General features: G+C 44.4%; 2 protein-coding genes across 4 annotated transcripts in view; one reads left to right on the forward strand and one right to left on the reverse strand.

The window, feature by feature from the left end:
- Nucleotides 1–1,166: 1,166 nt before the first annotated feature.
- Nucleotides 1,167–8,126, forward strand: ccnh (cyclin H). 3 transcript variants are annotated; one of them, XM_012828530.3, is made up of 10 exons: nucleotides 1,167–1,568; nucleotides 1,969–2,095; nucleotides 2,197–2,316; nucleotides 2,434–2,507; nucleotides 2,677–2,887; nucleotides 3,012–3,175; nucleotides 3,513–3,583; nucleotides 3,986–4,091; nucleotides 7,755–7,818; nucleotides 7,913–8,126. In XM_012828530.3, the coding sequence occupies exons 2-10, from the start codon at nucleotides 1,979–1,981 to the stop codon at nucleotides 7,946–7,948; spliced, it is 963 nt and encodes a 320-aa protein (XP_012683984.1). In that variant the 5' UTR covers nucleotides 1,167–1,568; nucleotides 1,969–1,978; the 3' UTR covers nucleotides 7,949–8,126. The 3 variants fall into 3 exon arrangements, with proteins under 3 accessions (XP_012683984.1, XP_031426512.1, XP_031426511.1); XM_031570651.2 differs by lacking the exon at nucleotides 1,167–1,568 and adding an exon at nucleotides 1,654–1,872; XM_031570652.2 differs by lacking the exons at nucleotides 7,755–7,818; nucleotides 7,913–8,126 and adding an exon at nucleotides 4,379–5,226.
- rasa1a (RAS p21 protein activator (GTPase activating protein) 1a) overlaps nucleotides 6,898–26,719 on the reverse strand; it is a 36,964-nt gene continuing 17,142 nt past the window's right edge. Inside the window, exons 2-26 of the mRNA XM_012828687.3 lie at nucleotides 25,108–25,260; nucleotides 23,251–23,386; nucleotides 22,469–22,539; nucleotides 21,384–21,501; nucleotides 21,252–21,283; nucleotides 20,418–20,470; nucleotides 19,992–20,142; nucleotides 19,144–19,222; nucleotides 18,834–18,957; nucleotides 17,596–17,752; nucleotides 16,645–16,732; nucleotides 16,378–16,458; nucleotides 16,004–16,161; nucleotides 15,804–15,880; nucleotides 15,161–15,333; nucleotides 14,462–14,621; nucleotides 13,191–13,333; nucleotides 11,392–11,507; nucleotides 10,804–10,890; nucleotides 10,603–10,670; nucleotides 10,193–10,281; nucleotides 9,939–10,016; nucleotides 9,666–9,800; nucleotides 9,363–9,442; nucleotides 6,898–6,953 (exon numbers count right to left, since the gene is read on the reverse strand). Coding sequence (XP_012684141.2) covers nucleotides 6,914–6,953; nucleotides 9,363–9,442; nucleotides 9,666–9,800; nucleotides 9,939–10,016; nucleotides 10,193–10,281; nucleotides 10,603–10,670; nucleotides 10,804–10,890; nucleotides 11,392–11,507; nucleotides 13,191–13,333; nucleotides 14,462–14,621; nucleotides 15,161–15,333; nucleotides 15,804–15,880; nucleotides 16,004–16,161; nucleotides 16,378–16,458; nucleotides 16,645–16,732; nucleotides 17,596–17,752; nucleotides 18,834–18,957; nucleotides 19,144–19,222; nucleotides 19,992–20,142; nucleotides 20,418–20,470; nucleotides 21,252–21,283; nucleotides 21,384–21,501; nucleotides 22,469–22,539; nucleotides 23,251–23,386; nucleotides 25,108–25,260 — 2,647 coding nt within the window. The 3' untranslated portion in view covers nucleotides 6,898–6,913. The remainder of the gene's footprint in view (nucleotides 6,954–9,362; nucleotides 9,443–9,665; nucleotides 9,801–9,938; nucleotides 10,017–10,192; nucleotides 10,282–10,602; nucleotides 10,671–10,803; nucleotides 10,891–11,391; nucleotides 11,508–13,190; nucleotides 13,334–14,461; nucleotides 14,622–15,160; nucleotides 15,334–15,803; nucleotides 15,881–16,003; nucleotides 16,162–16,377; nucleotides 16,459–16,644; nucleotides 16,733–17,595; nucleotides 17,753–18,833; nucleotides 18,958–19,143; nucleotides 19,223–19,991; nucleotides 20,143–20,417; nucleotides 20,471–21,251; nucleotides 21,284–21,383; nucleotides 21,502–22,468; nucleotides 22,540–23,250; nucleotides 23,387–25,107; nucleotides 25,261–26,719) is intronic.

Genomic DNA, 26,719 nt, shown 5'->3' on the forward strand with positions numbered 1-26,719 from the left:
TGCTATAAGTACCTCCCTAGGTATATCATTATTGATGTAAGGTTCATCTTTTTTGAAAAGACACGCCCTAGAAATATGGGGTTGTGGGGAGTGGGGTTTAAAGCAAATAAAAAGGTGACGATTTATTTATTCTGGTCACATTGCTTAAATTATTAATATTTGCAAAATGATCATGAGCATACCTGACCACACACACTTAATGTGTCTGTGTAATGCCTCTATAATGCTAAGTTGAATGCTCAAAGCTAGACTGCCAGAGCATATAGCCTTTGCATCAAAGGCTCCTTTAAATTGGACAACAAAAAAGGGGAAAAAAGGAAAAACTGTCATGCCTGAAACAATGCAACTGCATATTCTTGGATGTTATTTATCAATGTATGTATGTATGTATGTATGTATGTATGTATGTATGTATGTATGTATGTATGTATGTATGTAGGCTATGTATGTATGTATGTAGCTTATGTATGTATGTTGGCTATAGGTACATGTATAACATATATGTGTATGAACAAGAAACAAACCAACACCCTAGGTAACCTAACCTATGTATGGCGAATTTAGCGATCAACATAAAGCGTAGAGCATAATTGGAAAAAAGAAAAAGACATTACTTTTTTAACCTGACAAAAAGGGTTGAATTTTGACACCTTGCAATGTGCTACTGACAGATAAAGGACGTCACCCAGTGGATGAGATTCTCCACAGCAGTAGGTGGCGAAAAGTCGGCAAAAACATTTACACCCCACCACTAGGAGTCAACAATTACTTTTTGTATTGACAAATTTCAGAGAAGTCAGCAAAAATAAATGATAATCTGTAGCGGAAATCTGAAGACAACCACTGTCAAAATTAAAGTTGTGCTAGAAAAATATGTCAAATTATTAATTAAATTGAATAGGCAAATATCGTTATTAACAGTCTCATTTATCTAAAACTTTGCCATTTAAATTAAATCATCGGTTTAGCTGTATCGATACACTAGTTATGATTACAGACCATCATTCTAATAAATTAATCTATCCTTTTTGTCTTTCTTTCAAATATTGTTTTACAGACAGACCACTCAGTTTTTCCAGTAGGCTACTCTATGATGGAGGGGAACAGGACTTTTAATTTCACGACAAGATGGCTTCCGTTATGTGAAATTGCCTAACCAATCCAAATTCTCGTTACATGCACGCAGCTTCAAGCGGATGAGAAGTACCCGGTATCATACTTAGTAGCTTAGTTTATTATTTCTTTGAAAGTACCTGGGCCATTGTTTCGTCTTATCAGCGTGATATATTGTAACTAACGCCCCCAAGACTCCTGAATTGAAATAGGAAATTGTAAACTAACCACCACCATGCGAACGTGTCATAACAAGACATTTAGCTAAGCTAGATACAATGCTAGCTTGTCATCGTTAAAGATACCTAGCGTTGTCTAATTTACTAGTGCAAGATTGCGACGTTAACTTCCAAATGAGCCCTTTCTGAGAAGGCACACGATTTAAAAACCTCCCATCTTTTATATCGCATAGAAAACTACCATTGTTTTCTGCCAGTGCAGTAACAAATCTCGTGGTAAGTGAAATACTCTCTTTACTTAAGTTAAGGTTAACTGGTGTAGCCTTGCTGCAATGATAACGTCAATATAGTTGCTGCAATGCTAACGTCAAGTTTAACACTAGCTTGTTATCTTTAATATTACCACATTTCAAGCGACTGCTAGTACCGATACATTTTGCGAATCACGTGCACATGTGCAGTGCAAGAGTCAAATAATTTATGTTTGCAGTCTTTCAAATCTATAACTTGATTTGATAACGTTAATCAGAAAAAACCTGAGTACGAATGAGTTGTAATTCACATTGCGTAACATTTACAGGTATGTCCGTGTGGATTTAATACTTACTATACAGCAAGCATACTGCTGTGTAGGCGTTGAATTCAATAATAATTTCAGCCTTTTTTTTCTCGGCAGTCTTCCAATCATGTTCCACAACAGTTCTCAGAAAAAGTTTTGGCAATTCGACGGTGAGGCTGCGCTGGAGAAACAAAGATATGAAGCTAATCAGAAGTTTCGCTCAAAGATAATGGCTAGTGGAAAGGTACGATGAAAGCTATTGACTCAGATTTAAACGAAATCTTTGCTTATGCTGTTTAGTGCTTCATATGTAAACTGGCTTATGTTTTGTCTCACCCTCTGCAGCCAGTCAGCGATTCTTTATTTCTTGACCCCCACGAGGAAATGGTGATCTTCAGACACTATGAGAAGAGGCTGATTGACTTCTGTTCGATCTTCAAACCAACAATGCCAAAATCCGTCGTGGTAAATAACCCACAACAAAGCTGTTAGAAGGGGGGGGGGGGATACCTTTCAATAAAATACCCAAATACCTAATAATTTCCAACAACTTCATCACTGCACTTTGTCTCTGTCTCTAAGGGCACAGCCGTCATGTATTTTCGGAGGTTTTACCTGAACAATTCCCTGATGGAGCATCACCCTAGGATAATAATGTACGTTCCTCAATTGCTTGAGAGTAATGAAATTCCGCAGACATTTGGGACAGTTATTGTGAAGACACACTGCAGACAATTACTAAGTGCTCTATATTCCTTTGTGATTAATTTTGCTCTGTTCATGTGTCGTCATGCCACATGGACACTTATCATTCTGCTTCGACAGGTTGACATGTTCATACCTTTCCTGCAAGGTGGATGAGTTCAATGTGTCCAGCACGCAGTTTGTTGGCAACCTTCAGGAGACACCAGCTGGGCAAGAGAAGGTTCTGGAGCAGATCTTGGAGTATGAGCTTCTCCTCATCCAACAGCTCAACTTCCATCTGGTCATTCATACCCCTTACCGACCTATGGAGGGCTTGCTCATCGACCTGAAGGTGAGACTCCAGTGCACCCATGTTCAGGGTGGGTCTAGAGATGATGCATGTTTTTAAAAAAAACGGATCCTTTTGCAATTGGTCCAGCTTTCGGTCAGCGAGTGGCTTCTGTGTGTCCACCCAGACTAGGTACCCAATGCTGGAGAACCCCGAGGTGCTGAGGAAGACTGCTGATGACTTCCTGAACCGGGCTACCGTGACTGATGTGGGGCTCCTAGCTTCGCCTTCTCAGATAGCCCTGACCGCTGTGTTAAACAGTGCCTCTCGGGCTGGGCTCAGCATGGAGAGGTGGGTGCTGGGGGGTGATGCCTACTTCCACTGTGTCATAATCTTTCATGGGCTAAAAGCTGTTACATTGGGGATGGGATATGCGTGCTCAGCAAAGGACACCATGGCTAATACCTTGGGGAAAATAGGTGTACCTCATACAGCCCCTTTGATCGTCACAACATCCAAGATGCATTGTGTCACTATGTGGACTCTAGCCACAGAGTACTAGAGTGTGCTCTCTATCTATTATTCAATCAATCAAACTATCTATCTACTTATTTATTTATTCATCTCTGATCACATTTCAGTAACATTTGTAAAAAGTATTACAGCAAACCTTTTATGTTTTTTCCAGCTACTTGACAGAATGCATGGGACTTAAAGATGATAAAGAGACTATGTCAAAACTGATGGACACCATGAGGAGTAAGTTCTTCCAATCACTCCACCAAATACTTGGGTATACTCGTACTGCAATTGTAATTAGTAGTACTAATACAAGATACTGCAAATTAGTAGTAATTTACTGATGCTCTATGGGTATCCTCCAATGCATAATCAGCAAGTTGTACCTTCCTCTGGGTTCTTTTAATTAAACAATTATTGACACAGAGAGGAGAAAAACTGTTACTCTTACCCTGACCAAAGAGCTCCGGGAGATTAATGTATCTCTCATGGGGTGCTTAGGTGACTAAATAGAAGTAAACCCTTTGGAAGGCTGTATCAGAGCTAGCTAAGCTGAGAGCAGTTAAGTTAGGGGGTACTCAAAGCGATCTGTCAGGCGTTACATTTCGAAGCCTTATAATACCATTGTTGAATTTCATGTAGGAATGAAACACCTCACTAAGAAATATGAGCTACCGAAACCAGAAGAGGTTGTCATGTGCAAACAAAAGCTGGAAAGGGTCTATGCAGAGTTCTCCTCCTCAAACCTGTAAGTACATTGACTAACACTACATGGGATACCTACCTGTGGTATCCTAGTGACACTGTCCTTAGAGTAGCAATGTTGTGCATAGTCAGGGTTCCCTGGACATTCTGGAAGTCATGGAATTTTTTAAATCCCATTATCTAGGCCTGGAAAAGTCATGAATTTCAATAAATTCAGGTGAACGTTTTGGGAAAGTCCTGACCGATTAAATCTGACTGCTTCTTACTCTGATTAAACAGACTGGAAACATAGAGTAGTGTAGAAAACAAATTGTGTCCAATCTCTTTCAGTTCTCTGTGAAGCTTCAGCCTGAGCCCCGCCCTCCTAAGCCTTCACCGCGTCATCAGTAATGTAAATGTATAGGAAATCTCATTTTGGATGGCAGAAACATCATGGTGATCAAATGGTTCTATTTCTACAAGGCAGGCCTCTGGATTTGTCTGATATGACTGATAGTAAATGCTAGCAAATATATCAAACAGAAGTATTTCACTTAGTTATGTTCGCCCAAGCAATGTTTTGCTGATGTTGCCAAATCTGATTTATAGCCAAGGATTAAACTAATCTCATAGTGCCATTGCTTTGAAAATAATTTTGATTAGTTGTATACTGAGTAAAGATGGGGTAAGCCTATGTCATTTCTTATGCAAGATATATGGCTTCAAAGTGACCTATGCTAGCAAATAAAATATACCATGCATTTCTGTGGTCGGTGCACGTTCCAAAAAATTAATTCTCAAATGTTTTTCTTTCAATACACACTGTAAGCTATTCATGGTTGCCAGGGTTACTTTTTTTTCTGTGATATTGATCAAAACCGGCTAAATGTAAGTTTCTTTTCTGGTGTACTATTGGTAAGCAAGCCAGTTGGACAGTTTGGATTGCATGAAATTATATTAGTTTTGAAGCGCAATCCTGTTGCTAAGTTGGTATTGTAACCTACAGTATGGTGAGTAGGTTTGGATGTTATCTATTCTTGTTGAATAGATAATGTCCTTTGACTTTCAATTGTACGTATTCAAATTGCTCATTTAATTTAATCGACTGAGCGAGCCTAAAAAGCAAACCCCAGACCTAGTGTTAACATCTCATCTGTCATCGTGTTTTAGCATGAAATAAATTACGTTTATTTACCACGTGTTGCAGTCCTGAAATAAATACTTGACCAGCTCAGTTTGGGTTGATGCAAAAAAAACGATAGGCTTTCAGAAAGACTGAATTCAGAGCCATGAAGAAGTACTAACAGTTTTATTCAGCCTGGTCGGTCAGTTTTTCACCCCAAACACGTATCTAAGATGCAAAAAGTGGCTATATTAATCAAATAGAAAAATAAAAAAAAAACACATCAGCTCTCTGATATAACAAGGAGACATTATCAGTACAGCATCAGTCTGTGTTGGGACTTTCGACCCAGGGCACGGATTCACTGTTGGGATCTGTCTTTACTTGCATACAGTGGTGAAGGATGCTGAGGTTTCTTGGGTTTGTGACAACAGCAATGCACTTCAGATGACAGATCAAGTACTAACACCTTGAAATACTTTGGAAAACCGTTTGCATACGGACAAATCTGTTGGGTGAACGATGTAATGCAGCGTTTGCAGTCAGTGGATGTATGACAGTTTAGGTCGATATATTCTTGGAACAGTGTCCGTTGAAAGGGTGCAAAAACAGGTGAAAATTCGAGCTACAACATCCTGCCGAGGCTACACTCTTAGAAGAGGGCTCTTTGTCTCTGTAGAACGTATGTTTAGCCTAAATGTTCTACCAAGAAACCAACAAAGGTTTGTTTAAAGAGCCCCTCTGGCTATCAGCTTTATAGCGAAGAACACTTGAACAATTACAACCAAGAGAGGGATCTGTGTAAACTGTTGGAAAAAAGCTAACCACCATGAACCTAGAAGCTCACCATAGAACTGCTGTAACTTCCAGATCCTTGGTTCTCTCAGAATAGCATATACAGCATAAGAGTTGTATCAAATGTAAACACATGCACGGAGCACAAAGGGCTAAAAACACTTTGTCTATCGTCCAAAGTTGAGTCCCCATACAAATATTTTCATCTATCAAACACAAATCCCCCCCCCCCCCCCCCCCAAAGGATACAAGCTCAGGTGCTTACGATTAACTATTAGGCTAAGCAAAGCAGCTCGGAAGTGTACAGTCGGTTCTGGGGCAGCGTCCCATTCTCGATCCCCCAGTCCAGGAGAGGGCGAGGTGATCCGGTGTCGTGGTTGGTTGTATCTAGGTAAAGACTTTTGTTAAGGCTTGTATTCAGGAGAGGTGCTGTGTGTCGTTTCCCTGATGGGCGTGTTCATTACGACCTTGCCTCGGGTCACTGTCGACTAGGGAAGGTTGTCCGTGAGGTGTGACGGATCCCCGCAGTTCTCCGCAATCCGTATTTGCTACAGTTGACCTGCATGAGACCCATTTTCACAAAGAGAAAGTCTGACGGAGACGTCCTTTGTGGTTGAAGTAAAAGCATCTAGAGGGGAGAGGTGCCAAGCACTTTGATTTTTAAGCTGCTTTTTTTTAGGATGCACAACTCTTTAGGTCCAGACTTTAGGTCCAAATAGGGTAATCACACCGCTTTTCGAGGTCATTACAAGCAGACTAACAACAGAATGAGAAGCATACAATATAATCCAAATAAGTTAGGATGGGTAAAAGGTTATATTTGGAGCTGTTTTGGTATGTATGAGGTCACTGGTAAACATTTCAGCTCCAGCCTTGTTGATTTGTTCTTTCTTTTTTTTTTTCTCTCTCTCTCCCATCTCTGATTGGTTGCTTGACTTGTTGATCTTGTTTTCTCGTTGATATCCACGTCACATAACCTGGATGGTAGTCAGTATGGTACATTCGTTTCTGTAAGACAAAGCGTGTGAGGCCATAGAAACATGTTAGACAGCACATTATGAAGATTGGCTCCAGACGTAGCAAGGTCCAGAAATTCCTCACCAGATTACCTGTGTTAATGTTGTGTGTGTATGTCTCCAAGTTGAGGAAGAGTTACCTATGTTTTGTTAAAAAATGATGGCGGAGAAACACACACTTAAAAACAAAAAAGAAAGGGAATAAGGCAATCCTTAATTCAGTAATTTTTTTGGCACTAAAGATAAAAGAACGGTATTGCTCAGTCGAGGCTTTTATGAAACTGACAGCTTTGACAATGAAACGCATCTTTCATCCTCTATGCCAGATATGTGAATTAAGGTCGTTTAAATTGCCTTCAAGTTTGGACTTGTGAGCTTTTCCTCCTCTTTTTGCTAATTCTTTTCTGCAAGAAACAAAGGGCCCCCTTTTTTTCTTTTCTTTTGTGCGACTTTTTTCCAGGAATTCTTCTGTAATATGCCAGTCTGACAGACTGTTTCATGCAAGATTTAAAGCATTAAACAGTACATTACTATAACTTCAGTCTGTATCTGCAAAGACATTGTTGACATGCAAAGTGATGAAACGGTCTGTGGGATGCATGTGCACTTACAACTACTAGGTGACATTGAAATATAATGTAAAATATAATAACATGTAGCTGAATGAGGATGATGAGATGGACATGAAGATGATCTTATGAAAAGAGGTGGTCTCAGTGCCCTCTTAGCACAGCCAGATACATTTTGTGTGGAAAACGGAGGTCCTTATGGTGTTCTAATCCTGTCCTCACAGGAAAAGAAAACGAGGATACGAAGAAGAACACGAGGTCGCCAAAAAGCCACTTCTCACCGAAGAAGTATGTGAATACCAGCTCTACTTCTTTTTCCCCCTTTTAACTCATGCATTCTTCTGTGGGTTGTTCCATGTGTTCTAATGAGGGTGTTTTGCAGGAGGTCTGGACTGATGAGGACCTGGATTCCCTGTGAAGGCCACAAGGCACCACCGCAGCGGCCATGTTGGCTCTGCTGCTGAAGACATTGTTGGACAGTTTCTTCCAGAGCAGAGCAATTATTTGCAAATCTGCTTACCTGTGAATGCTTTGTCATGAGTCTTGTAGACTTTTTTTATTTCTTACCAAGTAATAAATATTTTTTGTTACAATAATTTGGATTGTTACTTGAGTGACTGTTGATCAAATCAAAGATCAAAATCAAATCAAAATGGATACGTTGAGGTACAGAAATTTGAATAATATGAACTAGTCATATCTGAAAACAGATGTCAAAAACGCAAGTTGTTTTTCTTGTGTTCTCCCCATGTAATGGACACTGCCTGTACACAGACATGGAATTGGCTTGTAACACTTACGAGAATCGGTAAACATTTTATTATAAAGTTACACAAGGGCATTCAACGTAGACCGAGAGACTGAAGAGATGTGCCTGACTCAATAACAAGAGACTGTACATTAATTTATAAAAAAGATTTAATAAGTGCATGCATCCTTGATACAGTCTGTACTACTTGCAAATCAGCTCTTGTAAACATAACAGACTTCCATGAGCTCTTCCCAAGATCATGCTTTTCTTTTTTCTATGAGTACCCTCAGGGAAGGCACAGCTCCTTACAGATATGTGAAACAATGTACAGACAAAAAAAAAAAATTGCAGCTTTTTGTTTTCAATTTATATACTCATGATTCCAGCAAGAGAATGTATTGTCCTGATATAAAATACCCATACTTTCTGCCAACAAAATAAGAAGTCCAATCTACAATACAATTGAGACTGAACCATAGAGATGGAGGGGGGGGGGGGGGGAAGCAAGTCAGCATATTTGCATATATGTCAGTCTTAAATGTATAAAAAACCCTTTACAGATCAATCACACACAATCCAGTTAATGTGGAGGGAGGGGGGGGGGGCGAGGAGGTCAGTGGCAGCTTTCAGGTCACGTGACTACTCATTTAAAGCAGACAGAGAGATTGCTGGGGAGGCTTTGGCAACCAGGCATTGGAGGAACCTTTCCTTTCGTTTTGTTTTTTGGAAGGTTCATGAAGCTTTTTTTTTTTTTACTGTTCATTTCACATCACCTCAAACTCACTTGGTCAAACATGTGCATTCAAAGTCATGGAACGGAAGACGGCAAACAAACAAACTAACAAAAAAAACCTCCTGTGTGTGAAATGGTTGATATGAAGTGTCACAGTCATAACAGGAGTCAGGAAGTCTTGGCTTTGTCACTGGTGGTGGAAGTTGCATAGTTGTCATGGAGACAATGATGAGGCAGGAGGGTGGGGGTGATGAGGTGATGGGTGGTGGTGGTTGCCATAAAGATGAGGGTGGAACGTGCTGGGTCCTGTTTGCTTTTCCATACACAGAGAGAAGGAAAGGGGACTACCTGTTGCTGTTTGTCATGGCATACTGGGCCTGCTTTTGCTGAAGGAGCTCAGTGATGGCGAGCAGCTTCTTAAGCACGTGCTGCAAGAGACAGAAAGAAACAAACACCCATTCAGGGTTGAAAAACAAAACGCAATCGGTCAGCTTTACAATACAGTTGCTGCCCTCAATGTGCTTGCATTGCTTATGTAAACCACATTTCAGACTGACTTCCTAGAGGTAGGGATAGAGACGGTGTAAAAGAGTACACGGTTCACAAAAGTTTGATTTGGTCTGCAGTACTACACACTACACACACACACACCTGCGAGGCTCCTCGCTCATTGCTCCGGGTGCGGAGCTCATCTGAATGAGCGACGCAGATCTCGTGCAGGGCAGCCAGGTTACGGGACAGGTCTGTCCTAAAGTGCTCAGTGACATCAGGGAGGTCTGGGACATTCTGGAGAGCGAAAACACACACACACACTGTTTTAACATATAGGTATTTCTCAGGGGTTGATTTTTGCTCCTTGAGCAGGAACTAGTAACGAGATCTGATGCGGGTGTGATGGATTGGAGAAAAGGAGGTCTGACATACACCCAGCTCATCCAGGAACATGATCATCCGATGTTTGTTGTTCTTGATAAACGGATTCACTCCCTCCATATATGGCTCCTGGAGACAGACAAACACAGTCCTCTCAATAACCAACCTGCCATTGCAGCCCCTTTGGAGACATGTCTGACCGTTCACTTTGATGTTGATGCATGAGGTACTCAGGCTCATTATACTACAAAAATGCTGCCTAGGCCTCTCCTAACTCTCGAACTGAAATGCCTGAGGGATTGTACCTTGGCGCCAAACTCCACCAGGTTGGCAAGATTTTGGACAGACTTGGCAACCAGCGTGAGCGTCCTGCCGGCTGTGGAGGAGGGAGGATCTACATGGAGAAGAAAACAGAAATCTCACACAATCTCATATAAACACACACACACGCACCAATGTGAAATATAGAGGGACAGCACCTTGTATACTCATTCTGTGATTGGCAAGTGATTATTTACTTGCATTAAAATGACTTACTTACAAATTACTAACAAATTACTTACAAAGTGGTGCTCTATTCTATGACCTTGCTGGGATGTTCCCCTAGTGTTTTCCTGTCAATCAGCTACGCTCTTACATTTTTGGTAGAATGTGGAAATGTCAGTGGATACCAGGTCACAGGTAAATAATTTTTAGAGTCAGGAGTTGAACTCACCAGCGATAATGTTGAACATTCTGGGTTTAAGAATGGCAGGACAGATGAGTCTTAAGAACACAAAGCCACTGCAAGAGAGAAAAGATTACATTTGTACCTACTCGTTCATACCACAAATGTTCTCTGTATAAACTCTTAAGTCTCGGTGAATAGCTTGTATTAGCTTCTGAAAAAAAATATGAGGTTATTGTGGTTCATTACCTGACAACTCTGGTCCTCATGGTGGTGTTTGTTGGCCACTTCTGCTGCACAGACTTCTGCAAGCAGCCGTAGATATATCTCAGCGTGCTGTGTTATGGGGGGGGGGGGGGGGGGGGGGGTATGGGAGGAAGTGTGTAAACATTAGCTCTTCTTTCATTTCCCTTATAAACCACAGTATAACACAGATAGGTACATATACCATCCAGATAACACACTTTTAACACAGTTAAGTTAACACAGTTAAGTTAAGTTAACACAGTTGAGGCTTTCCAATTCTGTACATGTAAATAAGTAAGTCCAATTTGTGGCAAGGAGGTGCTTTTTGATGAAGCTAACTGGGGGCAAGGTAGGGGCCACCCATAGCGATCGAGAGAACATGCCAACTCTAGTTCCACCTTTGGCATCCCCAGAGCCTCCCCACTGACTAACCACACATCTGCTGAGGGAACTACAGGCATCCCACTTAGGCACACAGACCACTGCCCACTGCCCACTCCTTCTGCGGTGTGTGTGTGTGTGTGTGTGTGTGTGTGTGTGTGTGTGTGTGTGCTGAGGTGAGCAGAGAATGCGAAGTGCGCTCATCCTTACGGTGGCAAGATCTCAGCGGCCATGAAGATCTTCTCCACCAGCTCGGACAGGATGTTGAGGAGGTGAGCTAAGTTGGGGCTCACGTCCTCGTTCTTCTCCAGCTTGGAGGGGTTCAGCTGCAGCAATGGGGTAATGGACAGTTATGTACAGTTAAGACAGGACTTCATGCAAAGCACAGCAAAAACACTATTGTTTATTTTACTTGATTTAAGTGAGGGCATATGTATGAGACAATAAATGTATGTTAATGTTATTTCATGACAAATTACAGAAGAAACGAGTGAATGTAACAAATTACAAATGTACAGTAGGGAAAATAAGTATTTGAACCCCTGCCAATTTCGCAAGTTTGGCCACTTGCAAAGAAATGTGTGATCTATAATTGTAATAGTAGGTGTATTTTAACAGTGAGAAACAGAATATCAACAAAAAAATCCAGAAAAATGCATTTTATAACATTTATGACTTAATTTGCATTTGATGCAGAAAATAAGTATTTGAACCCCTAGCAAAACATGACTTAGTACTTGGTGGAATAACCCTTGTTGGCAAGCACAGATGTCTGACTTTTCTTGTAGTTGGTCACAAGGTTTACACACATCTCAGGAGGGATTTTGGTCCACTCCTCTTTGCAGATCCTCTCCAAATCCTTAAGGTTGCGTTTTCAATGGGAGGGAATGAGGGAATGAGGTTCAAGCCCAATATTCCACGTTACATGGCCCCATCCATAGTCCCCTCGATGCAGTGGAGTCGTCCTGTACCCTTGGCAGAGAAACAGCCCCAAAGCATAATGTTTCCACCTCCATGCTTGACGGTGGGGATGGTGTTCTTGGGGTCATATTCAGCATTCTTCCCCCTCCAAACGCGGCAAGTCGAGTTGATGCCAAAGAGCTTGATTTTGGTCTCATCTGACCACATCCAGTCTCCCAATCCTCCTTAGAATCATTCAAGTGTTCATTGGCAAACTTCAGACGGCCCTGTACATGTGCTTACTTGAGCAGGGGGACCTTGCGAGTGCTGCAGTACTTCAAACCATTGCGGCGTAGTGTGTTGCCAATGGTTTTCTTGGTGACTGTGGTCCCAGCTGCCTTGAGATCATTCACAAGCTCCCCCTGTGTAGTTCTGGGGTTATTCTGCACCTTTCGGATGATCACCGATACCGCACGAGGGGATATCTTGCATGGAGCCCCAGACCTAGAGCGATTGACAGTTGTTTGGTGTTGCTTCCATTTACGAATAATTGCACCAATAGTTGTCTGCTTCTCACCAAGCTGCTTAACAATGGTGTTGTAACCCATTCCAGCCTTGTGCAGGTCTACAATCTTATCTCTGACGTCCTTGGTTAACTCTTTGGTCTAATGAGGACTAATCTGTGTGCTTCTTGGGCACATAACTGGTCATTGGGAGCCAGAATTCTTGCTGTTTGCTTCGGGGTTCAAATACTTATTTTCTGCATCAAATACAAATAAAGTCATAAATGTTATAAAATGCAGTTTTCTGGATTTGTTTGTTGATATTCTATTTCTCACTGTTAAAATACACCTACCATTACAATTATAGATCACACATTTCTTTGCAAGTGGCCAAACTTGCGAAATCGGCAGGGGGTCAAATACTTATTTTCCCCACTGTATATTAGTGTGCAATGCTAACATAAAACATCACTGAACAAAATATGTAATAAGACAATATGCACAGACAAGTTTGCCTAACGTGTGTATTGACTTAAGAGACAGGAAACCATATGTTGACTAGAGAGACGAAGGGAATGCCGGTTGCCATGGTGAGCAAAGCCTCACCTCACAGGACTGCTTGCTCTCCATGATCCTGAGGATGGTGTCTTTGAGGGCGTGGTGCACGAAGGGCGTGGCCGTGGCCTTCATGTACTGCTCCATGAGTGTGCTGGCCAGGGTCGTGGCGCGGAACAGAGTGGTGGCCTCGTCTGGGGGGAAAAGAAACACGGTGGCGTTAGGTCACCATCAGGGCAAAACACACTTAACAGCGCACACACGCACACACACACACACACACACACACGCACACACGCACGAGTACAAGGCTAAATATGCGAATGATGGCTAAATATGCAAAAACCAGCATTCACAAAAACCATCAGGTTATGCCATCCGAACTCAGATCGTCATGGCATCTAAACAAAAAAAAAGAGCACGCAGACATAATGACACTGGAACAAATATAAACGTTCGGTCATTGTGTGAACTTTGAGACATAGCAACAGACAGAACATGCATTCATTCCACAGGTCTAATGTCTTAACTGTCGTCACAGTGAGCCTTCATCTCTATGCGCTCTTGATGCGTTTCCAAAAGCCCTACTTTGTATGTGAAAATGACGGCTCATTTACCAAAGTGCGAAATGAGGTCTTGGGGAGAGTACAAATGATCACATTAGCTGACATTATAGGGCACTGAACAGAGTGATGGATTGGCCACCATATGGCCACGGGTAGTGCGAGCCCGCCATTGTCGTCTGGCCACAGCCTCTCCAAGAGAGAGAGAGAGAGAGAGAGAGAGAGAGAGAACAAGAAGGTGTAGGTGTGTGTGTGTGTGTGTGTGTGTGAGTGTGAGAGTGTGAGAGAGAGAGAGAGAAAACGAAAGAGAGAGGTAGAGAAAGACAAAGAGAGAGTGTGAACAAGAGAGCGAGAGCGAGAGTGTGCGCTCGATGTAACTGGACTGGTTTAGCGGGCCCAGACGGAGCGCACGTATGGCCGTTATAAACTGCAGCTCGTTGGCTGAAGTGGCTTGTTAGGGGGAGGCACAACGAGCAGCCCAGGGGAAATCACACAATCTGCCGGCCCTTACATACTCATCTGTGGACAAACAGCTGCGGTGTTGACGATGGTGTGTATGTGAGAGAGAGATAGGGGTTTGTGTGTGCGTGTGTCTGCGAGAGTGTGTGTGTGTCTGCGAGTGTGTGTGTGTGTGTGTGTGTGTGTGTGTGTGTGTGTGTGTGTGTGTGTGTGTGTGTGTGTGTGTGTGTGTGTGTGTGTGTGTGTGTGTGCTGTGTGTTTGTGTGCTGTGTGCGTGCGTAACGGAATGGTCCTGATTACCTTCCATGCTGATCTCCCGGTCGTTGAGGACCCGGAGCAGGGGCGCCTCGGCCTGCTCGTGTCTGAAGATGCGCAGCAGGATGCTGGCCAGCTGGGTGCGGTCCTGGCCACAGACGTGGGCCAGCGCGTAGATCACGTGGAAGTCCTTCTGCAGGATGAGCTGCAGGGACAAGGGGACACGTGAAACAGAGTGAGACAGGGGACTGTGGGCAAACTGAATAAGCCACTGTGTGAATGTGTGACTGCCTGAATTATCAACACTATCTATCTGTCTCAGAGACTGAAACATTCACTAAGTTTAGTGGTTTCCAAGACCTGAATCCAGTTTAGCCTCTCTGTAGCTCCACTCTGTTGGACCATACACTCTACTCCTCTCCACTCAATTACGCTCATATAAGAGGTAAGGACCTCCTGTAATCCATAGACCCCAAGCTATGACTTTACAGCAATGAGACCTGACAGACTTGAATGGAAATCAATGTGGCCATCAACTCTGGCTAAGAAAGCAAGCAACTCTTGCTGCGATCCTTTCGATACACCTCCTGAATGAACAGCTTAACTAACTTAAGCACAGGGTCAAAATTCTTAGCTAAACATCATCTAACGTGCTTCCTTTCATCCGTGACGAGGATGCGGGGGGGAGGGGGGGGGGGGGTTGTCCGGTGTGATGGAGTCGGACGCGGCCTGCTGAGGGGGTACCTCTTTGAACTCGCTGTACTCCTCCTCGGGCATGATCTTCTCCATGGCGTATCGGGCGCGCACGCGGAGCGAGCCTGGCTCGATGCCCTTCAGCGGGATGTGGGAGCTCAGCGGGAACCACTCATCTATCATCTGCCCCCGGTTCAGCCGGTTCAGCTGACACCGCATGAACACTGAGGAACACAGACGGGCGCACACACGCATGAACAAACATACGTATATGGAGCACACACACATTTCCGTACACACACACACATACACAAGATCAAACATATATGTCCATGTTATGTACAAACGTACATATCCATCCATATAAACACACACACACACACACACACACACACACACACACACACATATATATATATATATAGATACAAATATGAACAAGCATATGTATATGGTACACCCACATATACATAAAAAACAATAAGAAACTAAACCATACATGTTGATACAGAAATGCAAACACACAATTGACACCCAAGTTGACTTTTCATCCGGAGTGTGCTGTGAACACCAGAGGGCGATGTTGTACAAAACAAAACTGAGAGCAAGCGTTTAATATGCTCAGCCCAGACAAAAACACAGCTCTTTGAAGTAATGCAGAAATGAGACTATTTGAAAACACAGATTCACTCACAGATATCACTCTCCTTGCTTTTCTTGGTTTTGTTGCTCAGGCTGATCTCAAACCTGTTGATTTCACTTGACAGATCACTGGGGAAAAAAATAAGTCATATATTTACCAGCAATTATTATATCACGTTATACACTAAAAGTTGTCTGAAAACAAACAAGCAAAACTGGAGAAGGCTAAACTCCGTTCTGTGGTGGACTCACTCGAAGATGAACTCCTCGGTGAAGACGGGGTTCTGGCCCTCTCGGGGGTGGGTCTTGGCCACCTGGACGCTGTTCAAGTAGATGTTGCAGTAGGGGTTGGTGAAGTGTTTGATGGGGAGTTTGTGGGCCTCTTCCACATTCAACACTAAGCTGCTGACCTAAGGGAGGAGAGGAGCAGCGAAGAATTAGTGGGTGTGACTGTGTGTGTGTGTGTGTGTGTGTGTGTGTGTGTGTGTGTGTGTGTGTGTGTGTGTGTGTGTGTGTGTGTGTGAGAAAGAGAGAAAGAAAGAGAGAAAGAAAGAAAGAAAGAAAGAAAGAAAGAGAGAGAGAGAGAGAGTTAACAGTGTAACCCCACAAGAGGTGCTGTGCCGTACCTGGCGAAGTCTCTTGTTAGTTGTGGCCTGTGTAGGTTTCCTAAGGTTACTGCAGAACGTCTGTAAGCATTTCATCCAGTCCTGATAGGGAAAAGTCCATTAGGAGGTTAAGCCACAGCACAGACAGATAAGATGCACCCGTGCGCGCGCACACACACACGCACACACACACACACTATAGAGACATAAACATCCAAAACATACACAAACACAGACAAACACAGACAGAAACACAGCCAGACAGACGTGGGTGAGAAGAGGACAGACCTGTGCCTGTTCTGGAGTGTCTCCTGCGAAATAGAATATGTACTGCTCCTCACTAAAGTGCTGAACCACAATCTGGAAACAGTTTGGCCTGCAGGAGGGAGAGAAAAAAAAAGACTGTAAATGCATCAGATGATGGGAGAGTGGCTGCACATGGCTGCCTAACACAAGCAACAGGCACACTAACTGTCCCAGACCCAGTGCTAGGGACAGTGGCCAGAGAGCCAGCCCACTCAGACCAGTGCCTCGGCCCGTCTTAGGCCTACCGACATAAACAATAGAAAAGACAAAGAAGCTTCCAGAGTTATATGGAGAGTGTTCTCTAAGCAGAGTTTTTTCTTTTTGACCGAGCCCTTTTTATAGCTTTTTCGAGTGCCTCTGGACAAGGGACTTGGTCTCTCTCTTAGTTCTGTTGGAGTCCCACTACCAGAACCAGCAGACCATGCAATACAAATACAGCCCAGTCAGAACCTAATACAGCCCAGTCAGAACCTAATACAGCCCAGTCAGAACCAAATACAGCCCAGTCAGTACCAAATACAGCCCAGTCAGAACCAAATACAGCCCAGTCAGAACCTAATACAGCCCAGTCAGAACCAAATACAGCCCAGTCAGAACCAAATACAGCCCAGTCAGAACCAAATACAGCCCAGTCAGAACCTAATTCAGGCCCCGTCTCTCCCTCTTTCTCACTGGCGCAAACTGATGAACGGTGGTTAAGACACCCAGAAGAGGAGATTAATAATACCTCTCAGCACAGGCTTCTGGTTGCTTTCACCATGTCTTTACATTTACTAAGAGTTGTTGCCTTAGGTCAAATTTAGGAATATGTTAAAGTTTCAATGTGTTCAGTGGCACACAATGAACAGATTATCTCTGAAATGTAAAGCAATGTAATGTAATGTAACCTAATGGGGACGACTGCAGTTGTGATCCAGAGGTGATGGATCTCACCTGCCAAACAGACTGTCGTGGACGCCGTAGACAGAGCACACGCTCAGGTCGATCAGCCCCTTGGGCTTGGTGGCGCGCTTCTCGCTCTCAAAGTAGATGAGCTGGGCGTCGTTCCCCTCCAGGATGAAGTAAAGGTTCTTCCAGCGCTTGCCTTTACCTGAGAGAGGGAGGGAGAGATAGAGAGAGAGCGAGAGAAAGAGAGAGAGAGAGAGAGAGAGAGAGAGAGGGGAGAGGACAGATCAGGGTTCCGCACAAATAATGAATGGCAAGTGGGTTTTGAACTCTATGCTTGATCTCATTTAAGAAATGCAACAGAGGGAACTATGTTGGTGAATGCCCGTGAATACCAAATGGAGAGGGGCACGAGGTAGACGGCTCTGGGCGGAGGCCAAGCAGAACCTCATCTGCATCAATATGAGCGTCTGCATTTGTAGTGGGTAGTGGGCCGCCACAGGGCTCACCCATTAAATAAAGTGCTTAGAGAGTGGAGGGCATTAAAAAGTCCACTTTGTTTGTGGACTTCGTGCGTGTGTGTGTGTGTGTGTGTGTGTGTGTGCCCGTGAGAGCATGTGTGTGTTGGTATATATGTATATATGTATGTGTGTGAGTTTGTGTTTGTGGGTGCATGTATCTGTGTATATATACACGTGTGTGTGTGTGTGTGTGTGTGTGTGTGTGTGTGGCTCAGACGGTGAGTGTGAGCTTCCTCTCTCTTGAAGCTTCTTTGAACCCTGCTGGCTGAGTCAGACGAGATGATCAAAGAGAGCAGTAAAGACGTGGAGGATTTCTGTGAGGAATATTAGCATAAGGCCTCTATCCTCTACAAACGAGGTGGGAGCCCGCTTTCATTATCGCTTATGGGACACACACACACACACACACACACACACACACACACACACACACACACACACACACACACACACACACACAGACACACACACAGACACACACACAGACACACAGTGGAGCAGAGAGTGGGGAGAATACAAATCTGAGGCCTCATACTCCAACAAGCCTTTTAGGGCCATGTCTGTAGGCATGAAGTGCAACCCCCGAGAGCAGTTCTAGCCTAAAACATGCCTCTGGTTGGACGCTGGCAGCTTTCGTCAGAAATCTTTTTTGGTAGGGTTTGCTACAAGATTGTAAGATTGTTGCCATGACGAATGAATGTGTTGTCCCTAAGTGGCTCCGATGTGCTTGCCAGTGAGGAAACGGCTAAGGGAAGCACACAGTACCTTTGTTGAACAGGAGGTATCCTTTCTTTACAATGTTTTTGTAGAAGGCATCTTTCGTTTTCCGTCGGATAGTGTTATAGATCTCCCTGCCGTCCACCAGGTCAGAGAGGACTTGTTCTTGATTCTGAGGAAGGGCGGTGCCATGGTGGATAACAAGGCAAAACACACACACACACACGTGCGCACAGACACACACACACACACACACAGAAGAAACAGCAAAGTTAGTGATTGGAGACAGGCACTGGAAGAAAAACAAAAAGACATGACTAGAAAGCAAACCGTCCTGCATCCCATAATATCCACCCACCTGCACGGACACAGGATCTCTCAGGATGTAGCCCTCCACGATCTGCTCCTTCTTATAGTGCTCCATGATATCAGCCATGCTGCCAAGAGAAGCATTAAGGGAGAAGCCATTAGAACCCCTAATGCTGGCTGGGGCCTGTATTCCTGAGACGGTCCCTAGTGTGCCCTACAGTCTCATTAATAACCCTGCTCGACAAAAGCCCAGGTCACAGTGAAGCGCCGTCGGCAGTCTTAAACCACTTCCACAGTATGGCCCTAAAACAAGTGTGGTGAGGTTGCTCGGAAGATTAAACAACAACAAAACAAGAGAGGGTCCCACATTTCCATGCCGGTTTACAAATCTGGCACACCAGCGGGTTAAACTGTAAAAAAAAGGCAGCGTCCTAGCTATCCTGTGGCGTGTGTTTGGGAACGGACAGCGGGCCAAATGTTTTCCTCCAGGTTTAATGTTCAAACCCGTGCCTTGAGGGAACGGTGCATATGGATGAGGGTCAGGAGGTCAGAGGGCGAGTGGTGTCCTAAGAGGGCATTTTCTCAGTAGCTCACCAGAACTTTCCATGATGTGTGTGTGGATGTGTGTGTGTGTGTGTGTGTGTGTGTGTGTGTGTGTGTGTTCTACCAAATTCTAATTAAAATGCTTTATGGCATATCAAGTGATACAATGTATTGCCGAAGCATTCACGGGAACAGTAGTCCATTCTGTCAGCTCTGTGTCGCTCTCCTTCCACCGGTGGTATAACAACCAGACATGCATTCATGTTAGAGCAGCCAGGATAGTCACCTGTGTCAGGTAATTAATACAGTTTCACTTTACATAACCTCACTTCTTGTTCTCTGAAGATGACATACCTGTTGTAGTACCTTCCTCCCATCATGTACTGGTTGTTGGGAGTGGGGCTGATCTTGAACCGTTGGATGTTTTCACCGGTGCGAAAGAAGAGGGAGTAGTCCCCCGGGGTGTTATCCGACGGCCTGACCAGGAAACTGCTCACTTGCCCCACTGAGAGAGAGAGAGAGAGAGAGAGAGAGAGAGAGAGAGAGAGAGAGAGAAAGAGAAAACACAGAGAAGAGAGACAATTAATCTTCATTTGACATTTTGTTCGAATGCCAATTTGAACAGAACAATTCACATAATGCTAAATCCATTGGTTTAAATGATACATAGGTTGGTTTAGGTACACATTTGTCTTTTTGTTTGAAAAAGCATCAGATTGTGTTATTCAATTCCTGTCCATCTCCTGTAAGTAATCATGAGAAGTGCGTCCGCCTAGGTACCTGTCATCAGCAGGTTGTAGGCCTCTTGTTTGCTGATCTTCCCATGATACCAGCTGCAGCAGAGGTGAATGGAACACAGAAGGGGGAGAGCAGAGGAGAAAACAGGGGTATGGTTAGCGTGAGTGGAGTGGAGCGGAGTGGAGAGGAGAGGGTTGCCGTTGTCGGGCAGGATGAGGGCAGAGGGTGAGTCAGCGCTGGCTGCTCAGCACCCGCGGCCCTCTGCCCCCTCCACCAAGACTACAGCCGCTGGCACTCTGATCTGATGCATCTGCACACGCACACACACAGATATGCATGCACACACGAAACCACACACACACACACACACACACGCACACACACACGTCCAGTTCTCAAGATGCACAAGCCACTGAGGGGGAAAACATTACTGCCAAATCAATGTTAAGTCAGCTAATAAAGGTCAATCAGACTGCAGAACTCTTGCATGCACAACCATTTCTTGCATGTCTGTTTTGTCCTCCTTTAGTTTGCTGAACTTCAGTCAAACTCACTACAGCTATAGCTAAAAAACAAACAAACAAACAAAAATCGGCTAAAAGAGGCTGACTGTGGATGATAGCTCGCAGTATAACAAGAGGAACACCGCTATGGCGCTCCTGTGATTGCACTGTACACAGTCAATCAAGCAACTGAACTTTCCTTTCTACTTATTTAGCTACTTCCCTCTTGTTTACAGTCAAGCTGCTGAAATAAAAACAATAAATAAATAAAACAAACATTAAGCTGAACAAAGTCTGTCATTTACAGCCACCATGAAAACAGAGTGCCCCCTTAAGTCTGTTTACCAGCAACAATATGAATTAATCCACTCACATTTTCCCCTCATGAGGGTCCTCTTCTCGTCCCTAAAGTAGGGAAAAACAACAAGATCATGAAACTGTGTTCAGAGAACTTCAGATGTGAATCTTTGTGTGTGTGTGTCTGTGTGTGTGTGTGTGTACTCACCACCTCCTCGACCAGGTCGTCCACAATCAGACCCTGCTCCTCAGTGCGCACATTGGTCACCCACATCCAGCCATCGTCCAGTTCATTGTGAACAATAAACATGTCTCCCTTCAGGAAACTACAGGGACACAACAGTACATCAGTGTCTTTCAACGCTTTCATAACTTAAAAAGGAGAGATAAACGGGACAAAGGTCATACTATTAAAATGTATCTGAATAAAGAGTTTGAGAGGATAATGTTACATCCTCTGATGTCTTATCCAGCAATATCAAAATCTTGCCTGTAGGGGTCGCTAGTGAGTCAAATATCATGTGTTCTAGTCAGACATATGCTTGCTGAGTAGTGATGGCAAAAAAATTTTTTAGGCTTTTTTATTTATTTATTTTATGTTCTGATGAATAACAAATGCCAGTGGCTGCTTTCACCCCAAGACTGAACATGATAAAAAAACAAGGCATGTTCTTTAAGTAACAGACCTCCCTATTAAAGCCTATTTAACAGCACACACCTCAACACAAAAAACAGAAGAGGACTGAACTGGGCAGCGAACTGAGGTAACGGATCACAGTGTGACCAGATTGGTACCACTGAGGCAGAGATAGGAGAGGTTGCCGTTTCCCCTCCTTGCTCTGGGGGTTTGGCAGACGCCAACCCCGTAATCAGAGCGAACGCAGGCTGACATTACCCCGCTGGATGGGTCGGGAAGTATTTGGGAACGAGAGGGTAACCTCGTCAAAGCCGTGGCTCTGACGCACAAGCACAGGCCCACTTACACACACACACACACACACACAAGCCTGAAAGACTCCTTGTTTCATGCAAAATTGAAATGGTAACAATAACAAAACAAAAGAAAAAAAAATAAACAAAGAAAAAAAGAATGTCACATTGTGACTGGCCTCTGACTGAAACTCACAGCTGAAATAGTTTGGAGCCTGAGCTTAGGAGAGAGTAAATGAAAAGAAGTAGAGAGCATCTGATCAGCCGAGGTGAGAATCGGGCTTGATTCTACAGGTTTAGATGATCCAGACAGGTGGGCATTGGAGGGGTGGGTGAACATGACACATTTTGTCAGGACAGTACCTGATCTCATCGGTGTCTGGCACTTTGGTGTACGGGAGGATGGCCCTCACTCTCTTCCTGTCTTCCACGGGCTGCAAAAAAAAACACACACACACACACACACACACACACACACACACACACACACACACACACACACACACACACACACACACACACACACACACACACACACACACACACACACACACACACACACACACACACACACACACACACACTAATTCAAAATGGAATGATGGGGGAGTTGTGGTGCAAGCAGTGGCATCCCAACCATGTCCAAGTGCTTGTCATTTTGTCAGCTCCAGTTGCAGTCATTTTGTTCGAGACATGCAATAGAAGTGTCACAGAATGCACACAGACAAGTGGACAGTTTCACACAGGATGGGGAAACACACTGGGATGTCCTTCACAGGTTGAGAGTCTCATTTTCCTCTGGCAAGTGATGAGCCATGAGATGTGTGATGTCTGCCACATGAAGTGAAAATGAAAGAATGAGTGTAAAAAAAGGAAGACAGAAGGAGAGAGAGAGAGAGAGAGAGAACTGAGTGTGAGAAATTCTGCAGAAGAGGCCGTTAGAGATGTGTGTCTGCGATGAAGACTAGAGTGAAGAATCTGGAGAGAGAGTGAGAGAAAAAGAGAGAGATAGAGTGAGAGAGAGAGAGAGAGAGAGAGAGAGAGAGAGAGAGAGAGAGAGAGAGAGAGAGAGAGAGAGAGAGAGAGAGTGTGAGTGAGAGAGCTACAGTGAGGGCTTTTCACAGGGCCACCATGGGAGCTCTTACCTCTGGAGGGGCCACCGGTGACAGCAGCTTTTCCCCTTTCAGTAGGCAGGACACATAACTGTAGTAGCCGATAAGGTCTGAGAGGGATGAGAATCGCCGTCCGCCGATGTAATAGTCGCCACACATCGCAATAATCCTACAATGCAACACACACACACACACACACTTGAGGATCTACACACATGAAGTCATTTAGTTCTTGTTCTCATCAACATGAGCATGCTCTATCATAAATAGCGCAAAAAGTACTGACTGACACCAACATCTATACTTCCATTATAACATAATTATATAATTTTGTATTATTATTTCTTTCTTTTATTTCCGTATCTCTCTGTCATGCCCTGCCAAGGGACAACGGATGAAAAAATAGCTAACCTAGCTAATTCCGGTGCATTTACATTTTTCTTGGGAAATGTTTATCAATGTACACTGTCCCTTTTCAAATAAACGCATAAACATTCTTCATTATCAGTGGCCACTGAGTAAAGATACATAAGGAGGGTCAAATAGCTGGACTAAACAGGAAGAGAAGCTTCACTGAGGTGAGTTATGCACATGGGCTGTTGTGCTCGGAGCTACACGCTAGTTTGCTGCTGGTGGTTTTTTTTTTGGTTGGTGAGGAGAGAATGGACAGTGAAGTCAAGAGATTCACAGTGGGTTGGTTTCAGTCGTTTCAAACGAGCGGAGGCGTCGGAAGTGGCCTCGCTCTCATTGCGACCAAAGGCAACTAGCTCTCTACCCACTTCACACATTTGCTACAGGCCTGTCTCTCTTACTGCCTCTGTCTCGTCCCCGTCTTGAAACAAATACGTGAGTCTCATAGAGACAGGGGGAGCGAGAGAGAGAGAGCAAGAGAGAGAGAGAAAGAGAAAGAGAGAGAGAATCACTCTCTGAATGAATAAATCCTGAAGCTGTTAGCCCAACATCTCTATTTACAACTGTCATCTGTGTTTAAGGTTTTATGTCGCGCCGCGTAGCGTTGCGGTCTCTTTGCCAAAGTGTTTGTTTTGCTAAAGCCACTCGAGTTCTCTCCGACCGTCTCTTAAATCATGAGTGTGGCAGTGAAGTTGGTCCCGGCTGCGAGCGCACAACCACGCCAGAAGCACTGTGTCACAATAAAACACCGCCAACAACGCCCAGCAAAACTGGCAACTGAAGTGACCTCCGTGTACTACAAGATAGACACATATTCCTATTGTAAGCTCCATTTCATTTCTCTGGTTATCTAGGGCTCTGCTCATGTAAACACACAGTAGTGTGTCTGAAGAAATAGCAGCTTACACTGTAAAACGGTAGCATGTGGTGCTGCGGAACAGAGCCATGTTTGGTGCTACACTGCCATATGCCGCAAAACAGTGGTTTGATAGAATAACAATGTGTTTTTGGAGAACAGGAGCGTACTTTGTACAACAGGAACATGCATCGTAGAATAGTTTAGAACAGTTTGAGAACCGCAACAGTGGTGTGTGTGTGTGTTGTAAAAGTGTGGCAGGTAATGTGGAGCTGTAGTGTGTTGGTGTAAATCCAAGAACACTGGCATGTTTTGGAAAACAATGGTGTGTAATGCATCAGTGTGCCAGGGGTTGTTTGAGGGTCTCCTGGCAGTCATGTGTGTGTGGTGGGGAGTTGTGTCTCATCAACAGTAGTGTGTGTGTGTGTGCATGCATGCATGGAGGTTGGGCTTCACCTAAAATGGAATGTGTGTTGTGTGTGTTAGCGTGTGTGCGTGCGTGTGTTAGCACGCGTGTGTATTAGCACGCGTGTGTGTGCGTGCGTGCGTGCGTGCGTGCGTGCGTGCGTGTGTGTGTGTGTGTTAGCGTGCGTGTGCGTATGTGTTTGTGTGCTGCGCCTCACCTGAAGTGGTTGACTACGTTGGTCACGCTGAGGAAGGACAGCACGAAGGAGCCGGGCCGCCGGTCGCTCTCCCTGATGAGGTAGCTGCCTGGCGTGCGGGCCTGGCGCAGACGCTCCTCTGCAATCGTCCGGTCCAGCTTGCCATGGTACCACCTGCACCACAACACACACACGACCACAACAAAGACCATGAGAAGAAGAAGAAGAACGAGACACGATCTGTAGGAGACTGAGCTGGCCTTATGCCAGTACACACACACTTTGGGGTTTACCACTCAGCATGGACAGAGCAGCAGACTAGTCAGAATCAAGGTCAAGGTCGTGTGAAGACCTCATGCTTCATTTGGAAAAGAAAACCGGGATCGTCTAAGATCAGTCAGTAAGTCAGACAAACAGACATTTTATAGATCCTGAAGGAAATGTATTTTTCATGAAGACTTTAACCCAAACTCGCCAGAAGAAGGAAGAATTACCACTCCGACTGCCACCACAAGTGAGAGACGAAGCGAGAGAGAGGGAGAAGGACAGAGAGAGGGAGAGGGAGAAGGGGAGAGAGAGAGAGAGAGGGAGACAGAAATCAGGGCAAGGAGCAGCTGTGAAGGCGAAAGAGCTTTTAACACAGCGGTCTGGGCCATTAAAATCTTGCCGCTCTCTAAATTAAACAGCAGCCTCTTCTAACAACACTGCTGAAAATGTCAGCAAATTACACTCCCTGCAGAGCCATGGAAGAAGAGAGGGAGGGAGCCAGAGAGAGAGAGAAAAGAAAGGAGAAAGAAAGAGGGCGTGAGAAATTAACACACACTCCAGATTTAGCACCTTACTCGTACAAAGAGAAAGAGAGAGAAAGAAAGGGGGGGGGGGTATAAAAGGCATAAAAGAAAAAGTGGGATGAAGAAAAAATGCTCTAGTAAGATTAATGGGATGCTGTGGAAGCAATTTTTTTCATTGCCAGCTTTAAAACAGGGCTCCCGTCTGGCTTAAGGGGAGTGGAGTCTCTACAGCACTTGTTAGTTCGAGAGAGGGAGAGAGGGGGAGAGGAAACAGCATGAAAGAGAAAGATAGAAAAAGAGAGAATGAAGGAGGAGAGAGGAAAACAGACAGAGAGCAGGAACATGTGGGATTGCGAGAAAGAGACAAATAGAGAGAGAGAGAGAGAGAGAAAGAAGACTGATGAGCCGAGATGAGGGCTGGCGGGGTGGGCTGGGCGGTTGCCGGGTGGTGACCTCAGCACTGGAGAAGGGGCTGACTGGGAGGACAGAAGTGATTCCTATATGTTTGACACACAGTGACGAGGGACAAGAGAGAATGAGAAGAGAAAGAAGAGCACGGAGGGGATGAGGAAGAGAAAGAGACGAGAGAAAAAGATAGGAAGAAACTAAGAAGGAAAGAGAGGGATGGTCACAGATTATGAAAGAGTGACCGAGAGGAGCGAGACAGTGAGAGAAAGAGAAAGTGATAACAGGAGAGAGTGCAGGTTACAACAAAATGCCAGAGGGGCAGTGTTTATTTGAGTTTTTTCTGGAAATGGGCCCTCTCGCGACTGCGCTTCTTCTCAGAGGCTGAGCTATAGCCAATCAAAACAGTTCATTACCTGTACACACTACCTCCGAAG

This window comes from Clupea harengus, chromosome 7, assembly GCF_900700415.2.
Source record: "Clupea harengus chromosome 7, Ch_v2.0.2, whole genome shotgun sequence".
Taxonomy (NCBI): Eukaryota; Metazoa; Chordata; class Actinopteri; order Clupeiformes; family Clupeidae; genus Clupea; species Clupea harengus.

What these genes read in the sequence shown, in the direction of transcription:
- ccnh (XM_012828530.3), top strand. Translation starts at nt 1,979, where the DNA reads ATGTTCCACAACAGTTCTCAGAAAAAGTTTTGGCAATTCGACGGTGAG. An exon ending in CAATGCCAAAATCCGTCGTG is followed by an intron (nt 2,317 to 2,433) that starts GTAAATAACCCA and finishes TCTGTCTCTAAG; the next exon opens with GGCACAGCCGTCATGTATTT. An exon ending in GCTTGCTCATCGACCTGAAG is followed by an intron (nt 2,888 to 3,011) that starts GTGAGACTCCAG and finishes GTGTCCACCCAG; the next exon opens with ACTAGGTACCCAATGCTGGA.